General features: G+C 47.4%; 1 protein-coding gene across 1 annotated transcript in view; it reads right to left on the minus strand.

The window, feature by feature from the left end:
- Positions 1 to 10,677, minus strand: part of MBOAT1 (membrane bound O-acyltransferase domain containing 1) — a 110,639-nt gene extending 99,962 nt beyond the window's left edge. Inside the window, exon 1 of the mRNA XM_044259679.1 lies at positions 10,537 to 10,677. Within this exon, the coding sequence (XP_044115614.1) occupies positions 10,537 to 10,632 (96 nt within the window). The 5' untranslated portion in view covers positions 10,633 to 10,677. The remainder of the gene's footprint in view (positions 1 to 10,536) is intronic.
- Between the last annotated feature and the right edge of the window lie 9,981 nt (positions 10,678 to 20,658).

Raw genomic sequence — 20,658 nt, forward strand, 5'->3', positions numbered from 1 at the left:
AAGTCAAATGTCGCAAAAGCTCTGTATATACAGATACAAATCGCTCCCTAAGAGACCACTGTTAAGTTTAAAAAAAAAAAAAAAAAAGCAAGGAGCTGTACACTATGTACACTATCAGAAAAACAGAGAAAAAAATCCTGTACACATGGACTCAGCCTCCCTTGAAAGGATGCCACTGGGGGTCAGCAGGGAGGGGATCCAGGCAGCTGCAAAGGAGAGGGGGCACCCCTCATTATATCCTCTTTTCTGTGATTTTGATGCTAAGTATATAAGCTATCTCCTCAGAAAACTAATTTTTAACTGTACTTACATAAAAGAAAAAGCACAATATGAATGAGTTCAAAATGATTTTTAAGATTTAAATAAATAAATTAAAAACAAAGAGCAAAATATAATGCCAAGGAGGTGGGGGAATAAGAGAAAGTGGCATTCACAGTTAAACCACTTCATGGAATGTTGCAAAATGTCGTTTGAATTTAGGGACTTCCTCTAGGCCTTAGCAACCTTCTGCTGAATCCCCCTGCTGACTGCTTCACACGATGCATGGGGGGGGGTGGGCGTTGTGGGGAGACAAGCACCAGTCTTTCTCACTTTCCTTCCTTGTTTGAAGTAAGAAGTCAGGGGCGCCTGGGTGGCTCAGTGAGTTAAGTTAGTGCCTTCAGCCCAGGTCATGATCCCAGGGTCCTGGGATCGAGCCCCGAGCCCCGTATCGGGCTCTCTGCTCAGCAGGGAGCCTGCTTCCTCCTCTCTCTCTGCCTGCTCTCTGCCTACTTGTGATCTCTGTCAAATAAATAAATAAAATCTTAAAAAAAAAAAAAATAGAAGAACCGCCTGGGCAAAAACTGTCCATATGTACCCCCACCCCGACCTGCTCTTTTGCAAATGGCACTAGAACCACAGCTCAGAGCTGTCGTTTGGTTAATACACCTGAGAACGGAATATTTGTAATAAGAAGATTGGGAAATCCCCACCATTATCAGCACAGAAATCTGAACAACTGAAGCAACACTTAAAATTGCTTTAATGCTGACGTGGGCGTTCCAAACCCTCCTTTGAATCAGATCGATATTACTAACGCATAAAAGATTAACCACTCACAACTGTAGAAAGTTTAGGCAGAGGGACACCTGGGTGGCTCAGTGGGGTAAAGCCTCTGCCTTCGGCTCAGTTCATGGTCTCGGGGTCCTGGGATCGAGCCCCGCATCGGGCTCTCTGCTCAGCAGGGAGCCTACTTCCTTCTCTCTCTCTCTCTCTCTCTGCCTACTTGTGATCTGTCTGTCAAATAAATAAAATCTTCGAGAAAAAAAATTAGCTCAAAGGGATGGTGGTCTTTCAGCAAAACACATTTTTAACCAGTGTAAACGACATGAAGTTACTGTTCCCACGGATAACACCGATCCCGGGTGAAACTGCTAGAAATTGCCATTAATAAGACTGCAGCAAGTTTCGCCTTTATCTTGTTTACTGAAAGGGTGGACTTACTTAAAATAGAAAGCTTCTGGAAAGCACACCACCAAGTCCTGTTATTAAATTACACATTGTGAATTCCTTTTACAAGTCGCTGCTACAAAACATGTTTCCAGATTGTATCTCCTGGGACAGAATCTTTTTCAGAAATCTTTCTTGATAAATGGAATTCGGAGGCCGTGCTGCAAAACTCTTCGATGTTCTTCCACACATGGGACTTGACCACAGGCTGCTAAAGGAGACTTCCCCGTGTCGTTCACACGATTCTGAGAAAGCCAGCCCCAAACTGACATTAATATCTGCCTTTATAACTCCAAGGAATGCATACATCAACCCCAGGTGATGAAAATGGGAACAGAGAATTTTGTATTTAAACAAGCCAAGCCTGACCCTCAGCTACCAGCAACTGGGCCTTCTGTTAACTTTTGTGTCAGAAATTAGGCCTATTGGGCACCTGAGTGGCTCAGTCGGTTAGGCATCTGCCTTTGGCTCAGGTCGTGATCCCAGAGTCCAGGGATGGGGTCCCACACTGGGCTCCCTGCACAGCAGGGAGTCTTGCCTCTCCCTCTCCCCTTCTCCCCCTTCCACGTGATCTCGCTCTCTCTCTCTCTAATAAATAAATAAAATATTTAAAAAAGAAACAGAAAAAAAGAAATTAGGCCTATCAACTGAAATGCACGTTGCAAATAACAAGATACAGACCTAACCGGTTGGTAAAGTGAATTAGCTCCCAAGTTTAACTTAATTTACTCCTTCATTCCAATGCAAGAATGTAAATAAAATTCCACTTCAACAAACATTTATTAAGTTCCTGCACTGTACTAAGCACACCAAGATGACAACGAAGGTTCATCCTCAGTCGCTGTCCACAAAGAACATGCATCTTTTCTCCAGCCGAATCTCAGTACCTTTGGTGAAACGGCTTCCTGTTCCTGGAATATTCTGCCTGTCCCACGCAGCCCCAACCCAGCACCTTCCCCTTGTCCTCCTATAGGGGCAGCTCCCAGGAACCCCCACTCCCCCGTGCCTGGCTGGGCCGGGGACACAGACCTCACTAATCTCGGCATCCCCACTCTAACCCAGCTTCGGCACACGGTATTTAATGAGCAGCTACTCAAGGAAGCCTCCCAGAGTCAGGCAGGCAGAAAGACAAACACACATCAAAGTAAGTAGAACCATGTGGTATGCAGAGTGCTGTGGAGAGACAGAAAAACAGAATTTTCTGCATTTGGCCCTGGAGCAGAGGCAGAGACAAGGCCAGGGTGACGGGCATCAGCAGGAGGTGAGCTAGGACATGAGAACCGGGAAGGGCTAGGCGCACAGAGAAGGGAGGGTGTGGGCAGGAAGCCGGCAGGTGCGAAAGGCACACTGCATTTGAGATGCACAAAATCAACAGTCTGCTGGCCTGACAGCACGGAGCACAGGGGAGTAAGCGGTGCGTGGCCTGCAGCGCAGTGCCTCGGAGCACAGCCATCGGACGGTCCTGGGTTCAAGTCCCACCTGGGTCCCTTTCCAGCCTCAGGACTGCGGCCAGTGACTCACGCGCCGTGAGGCCCATTGCTTAAATGGAAACGTCTGGCCTAGCTTTCAGGGCGGTCGTACCAGTTAAATGAGATAATGGACCCAGAGTAGCCGACTGGATGTCTGACAGCACAAGCATCCCAAGGATAGGCTGTTGGGGTCATTACGCCAGAAAGGTAAACTGAGGCCAGGCTGTGCCAAGCCACCTCTCATTCCACAGCAGAAAGGCTAAATCCTCAGGACCCACCAGGCCTCTGCTTAAAATGCCAGGAAGTAATGGTCACGTCTGCACTCTCTCCGTCCTCCCTTTAATTATTGTCAGATTGAGTCACCAGACTATGACACTGGTCAGCGCTTTCCAGTGGGGCCACCCAACTCCCCGATTCCCACGGAGTCCCCTAGAATGGACGGCTCGCTCTCCTTCGGGGCTGGACTGAGGACAGCCCCCAACTCCACCGGCCGTGTCCTCTCAATTCTGTGGAAATCGGGAGTTTGCTCAAGAGCCCAGCCCTCCACGCACCTGATGGCTTGACCTTCTGGGACCTGCTCAGGCTCAGCAGGCTCCCCTCCCCCTCCGAGATCAGCCTCCACCTGAACCACCCAGGAACTTTCCACCACGTTCGTGTGCAGCCCCAGGAAAGACCGCAGTGTTCAGGGTCCGTCGCTGGCTTCTGAGGACTCCGGGATCCCCGGGGGGTGGGGGGGCACCCCTACCTTCCCAGAAGCCTGCTACTCATCCCCACCCTCGTGCCCAGCCCCGGCTCCCCATGTCAGGCTCCCCATGTCAACTCGCACCCACTTGCCGCTGCCGACTTCCTCCTCCTCCATGACTCATCAACCCACTGCCGACCTCCCTCTCTCCCTCCCTCCCTCTGACCTCCTCTGCTCTACCCCAAAACCATCTGTGCCCTCCCAGCTCTCTTCCTTCCCTCCTAGCCTCGGTGGAGAATGGGCCACCTCCAGCCACGTGTCTGCCCGTTTCGACCCCTACCCCGGAGGAGCACAGAGAAGAAAGTCACCGCTTTTCCAAATTCTGCTTTGCTGCCTCAGACTTTTTTCCTTCCACCTCCCTTAAATAAAACCTGTGATCCCTCCAGAGTCACGCAGACACAGAGCAGGTGTGGGACCAGCAGGTGCTTGCTGTCCCGGGAACAGGCACCGCCGTCTCCAGCCTGGCTTCATGCCCTCAGGGTCTATTAAACTACCGAGCTTTGCTACCACACAGCCTTTTCCTCCAGCTCCCATCCCCAGGTTCACCTGCTCTGAGAGTTAGTCTGCCAAAGTCCCCCAGTCCCCACTGTCACCCCTCCCACGTCCACACCCAGACTTTCATCATTGTCCGGAAAAGCTTCCCTCGGCATCTTGCACTCTGCCAGCCCCCGGCTGCCTCCCTTCCTCGACACCTACTCCCCAGCGTCCCTGCAAGCTCAGGCTGTTTCCCTTCCCATTCCCGCCCCTTCCAAGTGCTTGTCAGCATCTTTCAACACCTTTCCTTCCTAACTTTCCAGCAACCTTCTCTGCAAACGTCGTTTTACTTTTGCTCCTAGAAGGAGCTGCTGAAAGAGAAAAATCACACACTGGCACAGACTCCTGCCTCTACACGTGTAATTTTCAGGGGGTTGGTTACACTCAACAATGCATGAAACTGACCTGGGGCGGCTCTTTCTCCACCCTCTGCGCCCTCACTCAGCCTCAGACCCCCGCCCCTCCTCTGTCCGGGTAGCCTTCAGCCACGAGTCCCACACCACTGCACAAAACGTCACAGAATGAAAATCCTTTCACGACTTAAGTCCTTCAGTGCCTTTTCTTTGATGGTAGCAGTGGCCCTAAATTTCCGTTGGCCTGAGAATCACGGGGATGGGGATGGGGTGGGGGGACCCCTCTATCCTGACATTTGCATTCCCCAGCTTGGGCCAGACCCCAGAAACACACATGGCCATAGACTCTCATGACAGTCCTTGCACCAAACTCTAAGGGCAACGAGTCTCTAACGAGGGTCTGCGAAATCCAGTTCTCGGGCCAGACCCAGGCCACTGCCTGTTTTTATGTGGCCTGCCTGCTCAAAAAAAAAAAAAAAAAGCTTTTTTATTTTTTAAGGGTTGAAAACAATCAAAAGAAGAAAATTTTCGGACGCATTAGAGAGTATATGAAAGTCTGATGTGACGGGCACATGGTATTATATGCAATTGCCAGACCACTAAATTCTACTCCTGAAACTAATAATATGTATGTCAGCTCATTTGAATTTAAATTCAATTTTTTTTTTTAATAGACATAAATGGGTGCCTGGGTGGCTCAGTCAGTTAACCCTCTGCCTTCAGCCCAGGTCATGATCCCAGGGTCCTGTGATCGAGCCCCATGTAAGGCTCCCTGCTCAGTGGGGAGTCTGCCTCTCTCTCTACCTGCCGCTCCCCCTGCTTGTGCTGGGATCTCTCCTGCTCTCTCACTGTCAAATAGATGGGTAAAATCTTTTTTAAAAAATGAGGACATATAATTTTCTAGAGCCATAAAATAAAGAAATTACAGAAAACTCAAATTTCAGAAGAGTCCATTAATGAAGTTTCATGAGACTACAGGTGTGGCCAATACTCACTTATTACCTATGGCTGCTTTCCTGCAACAGCAGAGCTGAGAGGTAGAGACAGGCTGTAGGGCCTGTGAAGCCAAAAATATCTACCCTCTGGCCCTTTACAGAAGACCTGGTCGCCAGGATAAAGGCAAACACCTCACCAGAGATTAAGGGGACTGTGGACCTGACTTTGCAGGAACTACTGAGGCCCCAAGAAAACTGAAGTAGCTTTCTGCAGGGCTGACGGTCTATGCATGCCGTATGTCCACACCCATCCTGAGCTGGGATGGATTGGAAAGCCCCAAGGTGAGGAGAAGATTGCTCAAGTCAGAAACCCAAGGGTACAACCTGGAGGCAGCGTCCACGGAGGAATGGGGTAGGCAAAGGACCCTTCCCCCTACAAAGGCCAATCTGCTGTCTGCTTTAAAAACGAGCTTCCACGTGCTGAAGTTTGCTAAGGCGAATCATTATCACTGGCACATCTGTTACCAATGGCACATATTCATTGAGTACCTACTACTTCCTTGGATCACAAGGAGGGATAAAATTTCTATCTCCAGGAGTCTTTAAATGAGTTGGAAATTCAGCATATACACACAGCAAGCTGGGTCAGAATAGAAAGTCATGCTTACTGAGGGTCAAATGTGGAGCGTGTCGGAGGTAAAGAGTAAATTCGACAGGAATCCGGCATGTCCTATAGCTGGCTTTCCCTTCTGGGTTCCACCAGGCACCATCTACCAACCTCTGTTACCTCCGGCAGGAGCTCTGAGTACAAAGCCCTTGTGACTTACACAGGTCCTTTGTCTCCTCTATTGGTAGAGAAGCTTTTCCGACACAGAGACCTGGATTTTTTCATCCTCATATTTCTACCACCTGGCCGGGGACCTGGCACTGAGAGTATTTGATAAATATTTAATTGACTGAATAATGAGTGTGGAATGTGAGCTGAGCTTTGAACCTAGGGCAAGATTTAGGTGAGAAGAGATATGACGTTTGGGCTTTCCAAGCATGGACAAGGTGACTAAAAGCTCCAGGCCAGGCAAGAAACCTTGTGGTCAAAGGCCCCAGTGGAATCATCAAAACTCACTACTGGTCTCACCATTAGGAAAGAAATGCCAAGTCTTTAGAGCAGGTCATCGTTCACCGAGCCTTTTAAACTGTAACACAAGTTACATTAATTGTCCTAAAACTTTGCTGGGTTTTTTTTTTGTTTATTGGTTGGTTGGTAAAGATTTTATGTATTTATCTGAGACAGAAGGAGAAAGAGCATGAGCAGGGGGAGTAGCAGAGGGAGAGGGAGAAGCAGGCTCCCGTTGAGCAAGGAGCCTGAAGCAGGACTCAATCCCAGGACCCTGGGATCACGACCAGAGCTGAAGGCAGACGCTTAATCAACTGTGCCACCCAGGTGTCCCTAAACTTTGCTCCTTTAATCTCAAAATCATCTCCTGAGTTCTTATGTCCTGGCTATTTTCCCCCCAAGGAATCCTAATTCAACAATGAATTAAATTGACACTTCATGCAAGAACACAAAAATCTGGGGTCCTTGTGCATCCAAACAGCCTTGACATCCAGAGCTCCCCGCCCCCCTCCCATTTTAACTGGAAAATCCTTAAGCTAGCAAACGGTTTCTTCCTCAACTTTCACAACTCCTAGGATATGACCGCACACCTCACAAATCAACAAGGTCAACAACATCCATCCATTACGGGGGCTAAATCAGTCTTGCCAATTTTGAAAGTTATGGTTAGTTGAAAGGCAGATCACGACGCGCTCCTCAACCAAGTCGAGAGGCACGAGCAGATGACTTGAAAAATAAGGCAAAACACTTATCCTTTGCTCTCCAAGTCACTCTAAAAGGGAAAGAAAAAGTTCTTATTGAATTTACCCTGTAAGTGAAGCTTTCTCTCTGAATACTCCTACCAGTTACCAGAGCGCCACACTTGCTAGACAGACAGAGACGGGCAGTTTTGGAAATGCAACTTCCAACACACTCATCTGTGCAGTACCAGCGGGGGCTTCTAGGCCATCATTCATTTCCTACCCTCTGCATCTGGATTCTGTGTTCTACTCGTTTCTAATTAAAGAGGAAACTTTACATGTAACATCTTTAGGAGGAGGTCAGACCAGTGAAGTCCTTGGAAACTAAAACTATAGACCCTTCCCCACAACTATAGACACAAGCTTTCCCCAGGAGCTCACAGAACAGATAAACGGAAGGAGCAAATGAAAAATAAGAAAAGAGTTCTTTGGTCATGTGGAAGGCTCAGCAGACATTTCAGTTTTTGCAAATAATGAGCTACCCCACTTGGAGACACCCAGAGGCCAAAGACATTCTCGATAGCGCCTTCAATTCAGAAATTAGGAGTATGAGCATGAAATGTTAAGATGGGGGGGACAAGATTCAGTGTCTTCCAGTGACCTATGAAGAGCTACTTAAGTACCCAGAAGTCCGTGTTTTATCGTTTTTAGCATATTGCTGGCCAATAACAAATCACTCTTCAATGCGACAGAAGCAAACATTTATTAAGGACTGTGCTATTGTCCTTGGACTGTCCTCCAGATCTGGCTCTACCTTTCTATTCCAAGTTCTGGGCCAGAGGTGGAGCGCCTGTAGACCGCATTACCCAGGCACCCCCCGCCGGCCACCCCTGGGCAGGGTCTGACCACTCTGGGTAACGGGCAAGAAACGTAAAGGCAGTGGGAGGAAGAGCAGGGCTGTGGTTTTTCGCTCTGCTTCCCACTGGGGTCCCAGTTGGGGCTCGACGTGGCTCTTATAGGGCGATGGCCACAGGACACCCTCCCTTTCCCCTTTGCCTCCAGGTTTAGGTACTTGAACCTCCCCTGAATGCCGCCCATATCCCTCTAAGTAGCTCATTTAAGTTTCTTCATTGTAAACCGTTGAGTTAAATTCTGTTGCCCGCTGGGACCCTGCCTGAATGAAGGACCTTTCAGAGGTAGAGTATTTTATATCTACATAAAATTTCCCACCTCCAATACGGAGATCTGATTTTAGCCCTGAGGACAGTGGGGCTCTGAGACGTCCAATACCAGCAGGCAGACACAAAAGAAGTTTACTGGCAGAGCAGGTCTAAGACATCGAAGACCTTAAAAAGCCCTTGAAAGCGTGAGGGAGAAAAACACTTCAAGCTTCCAAATTCCCAAGCCACAGTTTAGCCTCAAGCCACATCATTTATGGTTTGGGATTTTCCCCAAGCCTTAAATGAGCGATCTGGGGCATTGCCCTCCTCTCCACCGAGAGTCCCTCGGACAGGAGCCTGCTGGAGGCTGCTGAGGCCATGGGAAGATCAAAGAGATCGCCCCGGCTCCTTCCTGCGGATCACCCACATTTCTCCTTCAGGTTCTCCCAGAAATCCCTTTCTCCCAGCCTTAAACATCCTCAAGGCTCTTTTATTCTTTTTCTTATAAATTAAAAACAGGGTTCCTTTGACGGAAATCCAGGAACCTGGGAAGGGGGTAGATGCAGTTTAAAAAGCACTTATGAGCACCTCCCAGGCTTGTCGGGGTCCCCCAACTACTCCTTTCCAGACAAAAAGCCTCTCTAGATTCCTCTCTTTAGCAGTGCCAAACAGCTTAAAACAGACAATGCAATTAAAATAAATTCTGATGGGGGGTGGGGGTGGGGCTGAAGGGGTTAAGTACAAAACACACTCCCCTTCAGGGAATTCAGCTGGGAGTTAGGGTCCTTTCAGAGAAAAAGAATTTGCTAGTATCTCTTTGCTTTTCCCCAGGCCCCTGGGTCTCTCCCTTTCTCACTACAAATTGAAGAGTAATTTACAAAAGCACCAGCTAGCATCTGATACCTCTCCCAATTTGTTAGCTTTCTGGATTTTGCAACTGAGGGGGAGGCAAATAGTTGGGGAGAGGTGGAGTTCCCCATGCATCCTTGGAGGGAGCCAGGTAGAAGAATGGCTCAGTAAACAGTATCTGACTGAGGCAAACAGCCAGCTCTCACTTCCTCCTTGCAGAAGGAACGTCGAGTGAAGAGGGCAGCGGGAGGGTATACTCCCATTTGGAAAAGAAAGAAAGAAAAAAAAAGTCACTAGTAAAAAGCAAAGGGAGGAACCCGAAGCAAAACTCAGTATGAAACCAAGTAAGAAGGCAGCGGGCCAGCCCGCCCACCCCACCCCCCATTCCATTTAAATCAACGTGTGTTTACTGACTCATTATGAAATACCTAGCAGATCTAGCTTCCAGCACCTAAAGAGACAAGAAAATGAGTAAGACAGTCTCAACCCTCAGGCAGCTTTCTTACCAGGAATTACTGCCGTTTTCTATTCTAATAGTAGCAGACAATTCCTGGACAGTCCAACCAACTTCCACGCGCCTCTCTTCTCCCACTAACCGAACTCACCCAGAAGCCTGGGACCTCAAGGATAAGCCCACTGAGTCAAGGAAAGCCCCTCGGAAAACCACTGTCCTTGCTCAACTCCTCCCTTTCCGACGGACACCGCACATGGTACAACATAACTGTCACCCTCAGATCTGAAAAGTTTCACCGCCAAAGTCTAAAACCCGAGTCTCTGTTCCAACAGGCCAAGAGCTTACAGACTAATCAAGCTTATCTTTTAAGTAGAGATATCTAAATTAAAAATAATAAGGACTCCACGACGCTGATGGAAAACACACACACACACACACACACACACACGTGATTCATTTATCACATTTAGAACTTGGTTACAGGAAACGAGCCAACCCAAAACCTCAAAAGGGGGGAAAAAAAAAAAAACTTCATTTGAACCTGTCTTGCAGGGTATACCAATTTTTTTTTCTCGTTTACAAGACAAAAACATCATGTCAGAAAAAAGGCCACCTGTCGAGTGTGTGTAGCTATAAAGTCGGCTTGGGGTGGGGGGCGCGTTGTGGCTAAGATGTCCCCCCAGCCCGCACGCCCGCAGTGGCTCGGAGGAGGGTCCCTGCGCCCCCGCCCCCGCCGCGGCCAGGCCGCCCGCGGTTACCTGGTCCAGCGGGATGCCCAGGAGCTCGCTGAGCGGGTGCAGGCAGGTGGAGCCCGTGGTGCGGTAGGAGAGGCTGGACGGCGGCTCTGCAGCCATCCTGCATCTTCGGGAGGCGGCTGCCCCGGCCCCGGCCCGCGCCACCCCGCTCGCCGTCCTCCAGCCCGAGCGCTCGCGGGCGGCTGCCCCAGGCACGCGCGTCCGCCTCCCTCGCCGGGGCCGAGCGACCAGGCCGGGGGCCGCGACGCGCGCGAACTCCCGGGGCGCAAACTTGGCGTTGGCGCGGCGGCCGCGGGCGCGGTGGGAGGGCCGCGGCCCCGCGCGCTCCGCTTCCCGCTGCCCTCCTCCTCTCGCCGCTCATTGGCTCGGCCGCCCGCGACGGCCCCGGGAGGAGGGAGGGAGGGAGGAAAAGTGGGAAAGCGGAGCTCGGCCCCGCGCGCCGCCCGGCCCGCCCAGCCCGGCCCGAACCCCGGCCGACCGGGAGAGCGAAAGCGACGCCAGCGGGCGCCGTGGCCTCGCCCTGCGGCTGCTGGCGGGCAGCCCCGGGGGCGGGAGGCGCCGGTCCCCTTCTTCCTCCCGAGCTCGCCGGCCTGCCTTCCCGCCCCGCGAGGCCACCTCCACCCGGTCCCCCGGGCGGGCGCCTTTCCCCAGGGAGCCCCCCGGGGCCCCACCCTGTTTGGGTCTGGCTGCAGTCTCGGCGCCCCCCTTCCCTGTCCCCGCGGCCGCTAGCATTTCCTGCGCTTCCCTTGCGAGGTTTCTCCCCTGCAGTCCTTGCTGCAGAGGGTTAACCCACCCGCTCCTGGAAGCCCTAGGAGGCCCCCGGGCTGCTAGCCAGCGCCCAGGCACCCAGACTCCCTCGTTTCACGTTCCTCAGCGCAAGACCTAGTTGCCTGCACCCTGATCTGGGTCACACCAGCAAATGCAGAGGACTGCTCGCTCTGATCATTCCCTCCCGTCCCTTTGGAATGAGAATTATTTGACCTCTGTAAGAAACGGTGTTTCTATTCTTTGCATTCTGACACATTATTTCGTGCACAGGTTCTCAAAAGGGAGACACTTCCTCTCTGTCCCCAGAGGGAGACAGATGTATCACTGGCATTTAGGAAAACTGTTTAGGTTGATTAATGGGTTTCGAGAGTCCTGAAAGTCTTGAAGATTCTTCCTAGGAACTGCCGTGAGCCAGCTGGTGAAGACAGTTCTCAGGAAGGCAGGGCTCTGAGCTGATGGGTAGACAACCAAGGGGAAGGGAGCTGATGTGAACCCCCAGGATTTCCGGGGAAATGAAGCCTGAAGCTTGTGCATCAACAGTTTACGTGGGAGTTGTTGCTGAGCCAAGGAGAATCCAAACAGTTGGGCCAAGTGACATTCAGGCAGACCTTCTATTGTTATCCACGCGGCCTCGAGCTCCAGATGCACCTGCAGACGTACCCGACACTGGGGACGGCTTCCCCTCCACCGCTCAACCCCAGTCTGGCCTTCCCGAGGAGTCCATCACCAACAAGCTTCCCAGGCCTGAGTTTCTCAGCCTATGGGCCCCCCCCAGGCCGGGGGCAAAAAAAAAAAAAACAACAACAACCCCTACCCCCACTCCCTGTCCCCATGGAGATGGGGAGGCCACCAACAGCAGATGACAATCTCTATTCTACTCTCACCAAACCCACATTCACACTCGCACAGGCATACGACTGCCAATCAACGAGGCTGGACAGGCCCGTTAGATGACACACAGTTCTGGAAACCGACCAGAACGGAAGCACCCTTCCTCTTACCCTGAACAGGATGACAGCTGAAGTGAGGTGTCTGAAGGCAGAAGGGGCTTGAAAGCATTGTTTAAAAAAAAAAAAAAAAAAAAAAAATCCTGTCGCCTGGGTGGTGCAGCTGGTTAAGCATGGTACTCTTGGTTTCGGCTCAGGTCTGGATCTCAAGGTCATGACCTCGAGGTGGTGAGATGGAGGCTTACATCCAGCTCTACACTCGGTCTGAGTGCGCTTGCGACTTTCTCTCCCTCTCCCTCTGCCCCTCCGCTCCACACTTAGGTGCTCTCTCTCTCTCAAGTAAATAAATAAATATTAAAAAAAAAAAAAAATCAGCACTTAGATGTGGAACTCCCAGAAAGGAAAAGTAGGCCAGTTTGGACAGTACTCCTGATGAAAGTCCTCAGATCCCTTGTAATCTTCTACAAACAGATCCATGCCCTCCAGACTCCCAAAAATGGTCTTCACATCGACAAGATGTGAAAAAAGAAGAGTAGCCCTCTAGAGATGTTCTTCTGCTCAACAAAACAAGCTCGAATCTAGTTTAAAATACTCCCTTAAAAATGCGGTAACTATGCTTAGATCTGGAGAACAAAAGTCACAGAACTCAAATCTTACGAGTTCTGTTCTATTGATATGGTGGTACAGTTAATGCTAAAAGAACTAGCAGATGGTACAGTATCAAGCGAACCGAACAGTCCTACTGTAGAGCAATTGAACAGGCTTCTGTAGGACGGGCTCTGATTATAACACGTAGAAGCGCTCTGCCATAAACACGTCACTCTCTTTTCCTTCCCGTTGATCTCTGTTCACGTCCTCTGTCAACTGTAGACTCATCTAGTGATTATTACATATTAGCTATAACTTTGCAAAAAATTGTTTCCATAGCCCATGTTACTATACTCTCTATTTTACAGATGAGAAAACTGGAGTTTACAAAGTGAAGTATCATGATTGGTTTAGGGACACTAAGCAAAACTACGTCTGATTCCAGAGCCTCGGTGCTCCGTCCTTATGTGGTCTCGTGGCCTTTAAAACCAAGCATTTCTCTATCAGGAGGCCCGCCCACACATGAGACATGGGCCTCTCACTCCTGTGGACAGGAATTACATTTACTCTTCAAAAATGAGGTGATAGGGGTGTTGCCTGGTTTTTTGTTCTTCTGTTGTTTTTTGGTGTTGTTTTTTTTTTTCCAAGTAAGCCCCACACCCAGCGTGGAGCCCAATGCAGAACTTGAACTTATGACCCTGAGATCAAAACGTGAGCTGAGATCAAGAATCAGACACTTAGGGCGCCTGGGTGGCTCAGTGGGTTAGGCCGCTGCCTTTGGCTCAGGTCATGATCTCAGGATCCTGGGATCAAGTCCCGCATCGGGCTCTCTGCTCAGCACGGAGCCTGCTTCCTCCTCTCTCTCTCTCTGCCTGCCTCTCTGCCTGCTTGTGATCTCTCTCTGTCAAATAAATCAATAAAAATCTTAAAAAAAAAAAAAAAACTTTAAAAGAACCAGACTTTTAACCGACTGGGCCAGCCAGGCGCCCCTGTCTTGCCTGTTTTCTGTCTGCAATAAAAACGAGTCTTGAAATCAAAAGTCAGTCATTTAATCTCCCTTACAGGGCCATGCTCAGATTGTGAACTCACCAAGAAGATCCAGGGCTCATCCCTACGACTAGTTTAAAATTAAAGGCCAGACAAAAAGATACGGAAAAAATTCTGGCCTGTTTCAGGGAAGGCAGCCTAATACTATGGGCTGATAAAAATTCAAGACCTGTCACATGCAGGTCCGGAACCAGCCAAAGATACACAAACAACAAAACTGAATTAAAACAGTCCTCAAAGTTTACAGAGGTATAACCTAACCCCTCGAGAAGATAAAATTCTAACAATCCATTCAGAAGAGAGTCAACCAAAGATAATCACCGACCAAACCACGTGAACACCATTTACAGTGATTTAAGCCATGTAAAAATAAGATTGTCATCTTAATCACACCACTTAAGGTTCACAAAGCATATTCATTTGTTTTTTTTTTTTAAAGATTTTATTTATTTATTTGACAGAGAGAGATTACAAGTAGGCAGAGAGGCAGGTAGAGAGAGAAGGAGGAGGAAGCAGGCTCCCTGCTGAGCAGAGAGCCCGATACGGGACTCGATCCCAGGACCCCGAGATCATGACCTGAGCCGAAGGCAGCGGCTTAACCCACTGAGCCACCCAGGCGCCCCAAAGCATATTCATTTGTATCATTCTTTCTGGTCCTCCCAAAAAGCTTGTGAAGTTGGAAGGGCAGGCAATATTATCATTTTTATTATTATGTCACCATTGTCCTCTCCATTTTTATCCATAATTTCTGGTCATTTGGAGGGAGCTTATAGAGCCAATGAACAGCGAAAAGAGAATGCAGACCTGGGTATTCGTTTGTTGTTTTTATTATACAGGAATCTTTTTATTATACAAGGAGTCCACCTTCAGGAAAACAGCAGAAATTGTTGCCTGCATAGGACGTTAAAGTCCACACTTAACACTGGAAAGCTAACCTGAAATATGGTCTACACGGACCCACGATGGGTATCACTCTTGCTTTGTGACCAGATTCTTTAAGCACGATCCACAAAACCTTAGGGCATTTTGATTTTGCCATCAGTGTTTCATTTTCTTCACATTTTAAATCAAACTGTTCTTGCTTGGAAGGTATTTTGCCACCTACCTGCCTAACATATTTTCCAAGCTTGAGATCACAGGTAAGCATTGTTTTTATATGGGTACATGTTCATAAAATGAGGAGATTAATATAACTAAGCACCCCTACCAAAGTTAGCTATTACTGTTAAGTATTAGCATTTTTCCCTAAAGATACTATACCATTTAGTCATTCATGATAAATCAACACACATCATCTCATTATGCTAACCTATGAATACATCAAGGAAATGCTTTTATGTCCAAAGACAAAAAACAACAACAACAAAATAATATCCCAACCTCTGAAAAAAAAAAAACAATTATGCGAAATACAAAGCAGAAATTAATCACTGATAATGGAATGCAGAAAGAAAGCCTGCGAACAAAACTCCATTAGGTAAAAATACTCAGAATGATATTTATAACTATGATTTTATACAACTTCTTTTTTTTTTTAATTTTATTTATTTATTTGACAGAGAGAGATTACAAGCAGGCATAGAGGCAGGCAGAGAGAGAGAGAGGAGGAAGCAGGCTCCCCGCTGAGCAGAGAGCACGATGCGGGACTCGATCCCAGAACCCTGAGATCATGACCTGAGCCGAAGGCAGCGGCTTAACCCACTGAGCCACCCAGGTGCCCCAGATTTTATACAACTTCTGAATGTCAGGACTGGAGCCTAAAACCAGGAGAGGAACAGATTAATTAATAATTTAATTAACACTGCTTAGCTGAAGCTTCCCCTTTACGAGCTGACATTTTATTCTCAACTTTAGTCTTTGGGGAATGAGAGCTTCCCAAAATGTGTCCCTGCACATTCAAATGGAGTTAGTGATCACAACTGAATTTCTGTCGGTGAGTCAGACATGATGGTGGTTAAGAACCTGTCCTGCAATACGGCAATATCTTGGAGTCCACTTCTGCGTCAAGTTTGTCCTTGCCCTAAAATTATGCCCAAAGAGGTAAACTTTCTCAGCGTCTGTGTCTACTTTCTAGTTTCTCAGTCTCTTCTTCTGCTCTCATGTTTCATTCGCTGCCACCTTGCCCGCCATTTTGGATCTAGGCAACCCCATAGATTCCCTTCACTAGGCTTTGGCTTGGTGCCTAAGGAGTTCTTGAAGAAGTGAAGTATTCCAGTCTTAAGTAAACTCCATACTGTCTATTTTGGATACTCAGAGGCTTCCCCCCCCCCTTATTTCCTGCTTCTTTGGCTGTGTTCCAAATACTTACTCTAGCCAAAGAAGAGTTCTATGAATAATCAAGTATGATTGAAGATAATACTTGAAAATACTGAGATAGCCAGAAACCTATCTGGTTATGCTGCCAGGATTCTCTGGTTGGCTGCAGTGTAAAAAAAAACAAAACCAAAAAAAGAGCAAGGTTGATGGCCCTGGAGCCTTTGAGTGTGCTGACAGGCTCAGCTCCTACTCTCTGGGCTCCTCCCCCAGCCTCACTGTGGGTGTGGCCGCCGAGGCCACCTTCATCACAGGCTTGGGAGAACTCCACACCATGAACCCTTTGCCCAGCCCTTGCATTCATCTTGGAGACCACGTGGGATCTCTCTGAGCTCTTATATTTTTCACCCTCCTCTCCATTTTCTGTTCTGCACCTGACCCGGTGATAGTGCCAAACACACGCATATTTTTTTTAATTATTTCATTTTTGCACAACCATATTTTGGACTGAATGGAGAGATGATTCCCTAGCAATCCATGCGGCCAACAGGACTCATGACTGTCTCTTTTCCACTGATTTAAGTCCTCATGACCCAGCTTATTTTTCTGAGCCTGTGTAGCTTTTGGTCAGCACATCGGGCCAGCCAGCCCTAAATGCTGAGTGGATGAAGTCCGTTATAGAACTAAAGTAGGTATTTGCCTCTATTCATTCCGTTGAATCTTTTCCTGTATCCCTAATGTGCCATTTCTGCAATTTTCATTTTCTTCTAAACATTTTTCGATCATTATTGGTCAATTCTCACAGAGGATCCTGTAAAACAAGTTTAGGTTTCTCACAAAAATATTACTTATATCAATTGTCAGTCTCCAAGAAAGGGACATCAAGCTTAGTTGACCACAAGACGTTTTTTGTGTATATGACGCCTTCTTCAGAATTAGCATTCCCCAGATTCATTTGGGGAAACAGTACTTGAACTTGAGAAGACTGGCTCAACATTCAGCAACTATTTATTAAGGAGACTTTATTTATAAAAAACTATTCTAGGTGCTTGGAGTACACATCAGCCACAAACAGACAAAAGTCACTCCCCCTGTGGAGCTTACACGCTAGGAGGGGAAGACATAAACAATATAGAAGGATAATATTAGTATGCCAGAAGATTGGGGAGTACATAGAATAAAAGAAAAGTACAGCCAGGTAAACAATGTATGAACATCACCGTCCTCAATAGAGCGGTCAGGGTAGGCTGCATTGAGAAAGTCACATGTGAATGAAGACTTGAAGGAAGCCAAGGATTTCTGGGCACAGAACAATCCAGAAAGAAGAATATTCTAGAGCAAAGACCCTTAGACAGGAATAGACCTGGCAGGTTCGAGAAGCATCAGTCTGGCCAGGAAGGCTGTAACAGAGTGAGGGTAGAAAGAAAGCAGACCAGAAAGGCACTGGGGGACATGCTATGGGGACCTTAGAGGCCATCATAACAATGTCTACTGTTCCTTTGATTGCAGTGGGGGCCACTGCAGGAATTTGATCGCAGCGGTGTCTATGCCCTTTAAATAATCACTCCCTTGGGTGCCTGGGTGACTCAGTGGGCTAAAGCCTCTGCCTTCCGCTCAGGTCATGATCCCAGGATCCTGGGATCAAGCCCCACATCGGGCTCTCTGCTCAGCAGGGAGCCTGCTTCCCTTCCTCTCTCTTTGCCTGCCTCTCTGCCTATTTGTGATATCTGTCTGTCAAACAAATAAATAAAATCTTTTAAAAAAATAATAATAATCACTCCCTTTTTCCTCTCTCTCTAGCCCCTGGTAACCCCCATTCTACATTCTGTTTCTGTGAATTCGACTAGTATAGATATCCCATGTAAGTGCAATCACATAGAGTGTGTCATGTTGTTACTGGCTTATTTCATACCGCATAATGTTCTCAAGGGTCATGCATGTAATAGCTTGTGACCAGATCTCCTTCCTTTTAAAGGCTGAACGATATTCTCTTATATACATTTTAGCTTTCCATCCATTAATAGACATTTATTCCCACCTTTTTGCTATTGTGAATTGTGCTGATATGAAAATGGCTATGCAAATACTCTTAGAGACCCTGCTTTCAATTCTTTTGTATATATACCCAGAAATGGAATTGCTGAATTGTTTAATAATTGTATGTTTAATTTTTTGATTTTTTTATTTTATTTAATTTTGTGTTCCATAGTACCTGTTTCATTTTACATTCCCCCCAACGGTGTATGAGACTTCCAATTTCTACACATTCTTGTCGACACTTACTATTTTCTGTAATTTCCTTTAAACAGTAGTCATCCTGATGAGTATAATGTGGTACCTCTCACTGTGGTTTTGATTTTCATTTCCCTGATAATGAGTGACGTTGAGCATCTTTTCAGGTGGTTATTCACTATCTGGATGTCTTCTTTAGAGAAATGGCTATTCAGGTCGCCTGACCGTTTTTAAGTCAGGTTGTTTGATTTTTGTTGTTGTTGGGGAACTGTGGGTGTTCTTCATATATTCTGGACATTAATCCCTTCCTTATCAGATACTTGATTTGCAATTATTTTCTTCCATCCCACGGGTTGTTTTTTCACTCTGTTGAGTGTGTCCTTGGATGCACAAAAGCTTTAAGTTTGATGTAGTTGAACTTACCTCTCTCTACTTCGTTGGTTATGCTTTTGGTATTATATTCAAGAAAACATTGCCAAGTTTGTTTTTTTGTATTTATTTATTTGAGTGACAGCTGGAGTGAACAAGAGAGTACAAGCAGGGGGCAGCAGCAGTGGGAGAGGAGAAGCAGGCTCCCCCCTGAGCAAGGTTCGATCTGAGGACCCCGAGATCATGACATGAGCTGAAGGCAGATGATTAACCGACTGAGTCACCAGGGCACACCTGTTGCCAAGTTTAATGTCATTAAATTTCCCCCTCTGTTTCCTTTTAGGAGTTTTTAGTTTTGAGTCTTACACTTGGATCTACAGTTCGTTTTGAATTAATTTTTAGATATGATGGAAGATAAGGATCCACCTTCATTCTTTTGCATGTGAATGTCCAGTTTTCCCAACACCACTCACTGAAGAGATGGTCATTTCCCCACTGAGTGGTCTTGACGCCCATATGGAATATCATTTAACCATATATGCAATGGTTTATTCAAATTCCTTTATTTTTAATGTAAAACTATTGAACTGTCAATTTGCTTACCAAGTTCTTTAAAATCTATCCCATTAAAGGGCTTATTATTTTCCTACATAAAGACAGTTCTCTCCCTGAGATGAATTCTCCTGCCAGCTGTGAAGTTTTTACATTTTCCCAGTGGTCACACTGCGTGAACCAGATTAACACGATCTTGGACAAATCTGCTACGATGGCCTTTCTGTAACCTAAAACCTTGGCGAGTACAGCCTCCCACTGCACATTCTTTCCTTTTGTTTAACCACATCCTTAAGGACTCCCTGGTGGCATAACATCCTTGATCTGCCTTGGAGATATGACAATGACACACACCTATTCTCCAACATTCTCCTCCTGAGTGGTTCCCAGCCTCTAGGACTATAAAAGCAGGTCTTAGCCAGAGGTGGGATTGCAAAGATCTAGTCCTGTTGCCCCTTAGTCCCCCTAATAAACCATTTCTCATCAAGTTAGACTTATCAAACTTTCCCTTCAGTGTTCCAGCTTCTTTGGCCTTTGGAGGTCATTTTACATACAGATCCCTTTCACAGAACACACACCTGTAGACGCAGGCAGGCCAGGTCCGAGGACCCAGAGGGGGCCCCCCGTAGGACCAACCAGAGGATCCTTGACTTCACCCAAGATGGAAATCAAATCCGAGGCAGCAGGAAGCAAAAAAAGTTTACTGAAGGTATAAAGAGAATGCAGGTAGAGTGTGTGGGAGACTCAGAAAGGAAAGGAGGGAGCCTCATCTTTGTTCGGGGTCTGGAAGTTTTTACTGAGGACAGTAGTCTGGTGTACGTGTCCCCTAAGGCATCCAGAAATGGGTTAGAACAAAGACAAACGCCCAGGTATGAAGGTGTCCAGCGCACTTGGTCTGGAATAGGCGTATGATGGCTTTATCCGGCCACTCTCACCTGGTCCTTTCTTAGATGTTATCGATTTTAAAGAACTCATTAATTCTTTGTCCCTATAGACAGACAGACACTATATGCATTCTGAGGCTTGTGTAAAGTGGGGTGAGGTACAGGGTCTAGCAAGAATAGAAGCAGGAAAAGGAGCAAAAAGCAGATTTTCATGGAGTCCTTCAGCTTCCCTCTCTCGCTATGAACCCAGTCTTCCTGGGCTGCAGTTTCCTCCCTGTGTGTGTATGTGTGTTTGTGTGTTTGTGTGTGTGTGTGTGTGTGTGAGAGAGAGAGAGAGAGAGAAACAGAATCCAAGAGAGAAATAAAGCTTCCTGCAACCATTATAAATTTTTTTAAAAGATTTTATTTATTTATTTATTTGTCAGAGAGAGAGAGAGAGTCAGAGGGCACAAGCCGGCAGAGAGGCAGGCAGAGGCAGAGAGAGA

The sequence above is a fragment of the Neovison vison genome, chromosome 1 (assembly GCF_020171115.1).
Source record: "Neovison vison isolate M4711 chromosome 1, ASM_NN_V1, whole genome shotgun sequence".
Classification (NCBI taxonomy): domain Eukaryota; kingdom Metazoa; phylum Chordata; class Mammalia; order Carnivora; family Mustelidae; genus Neogale; species Neogale vison.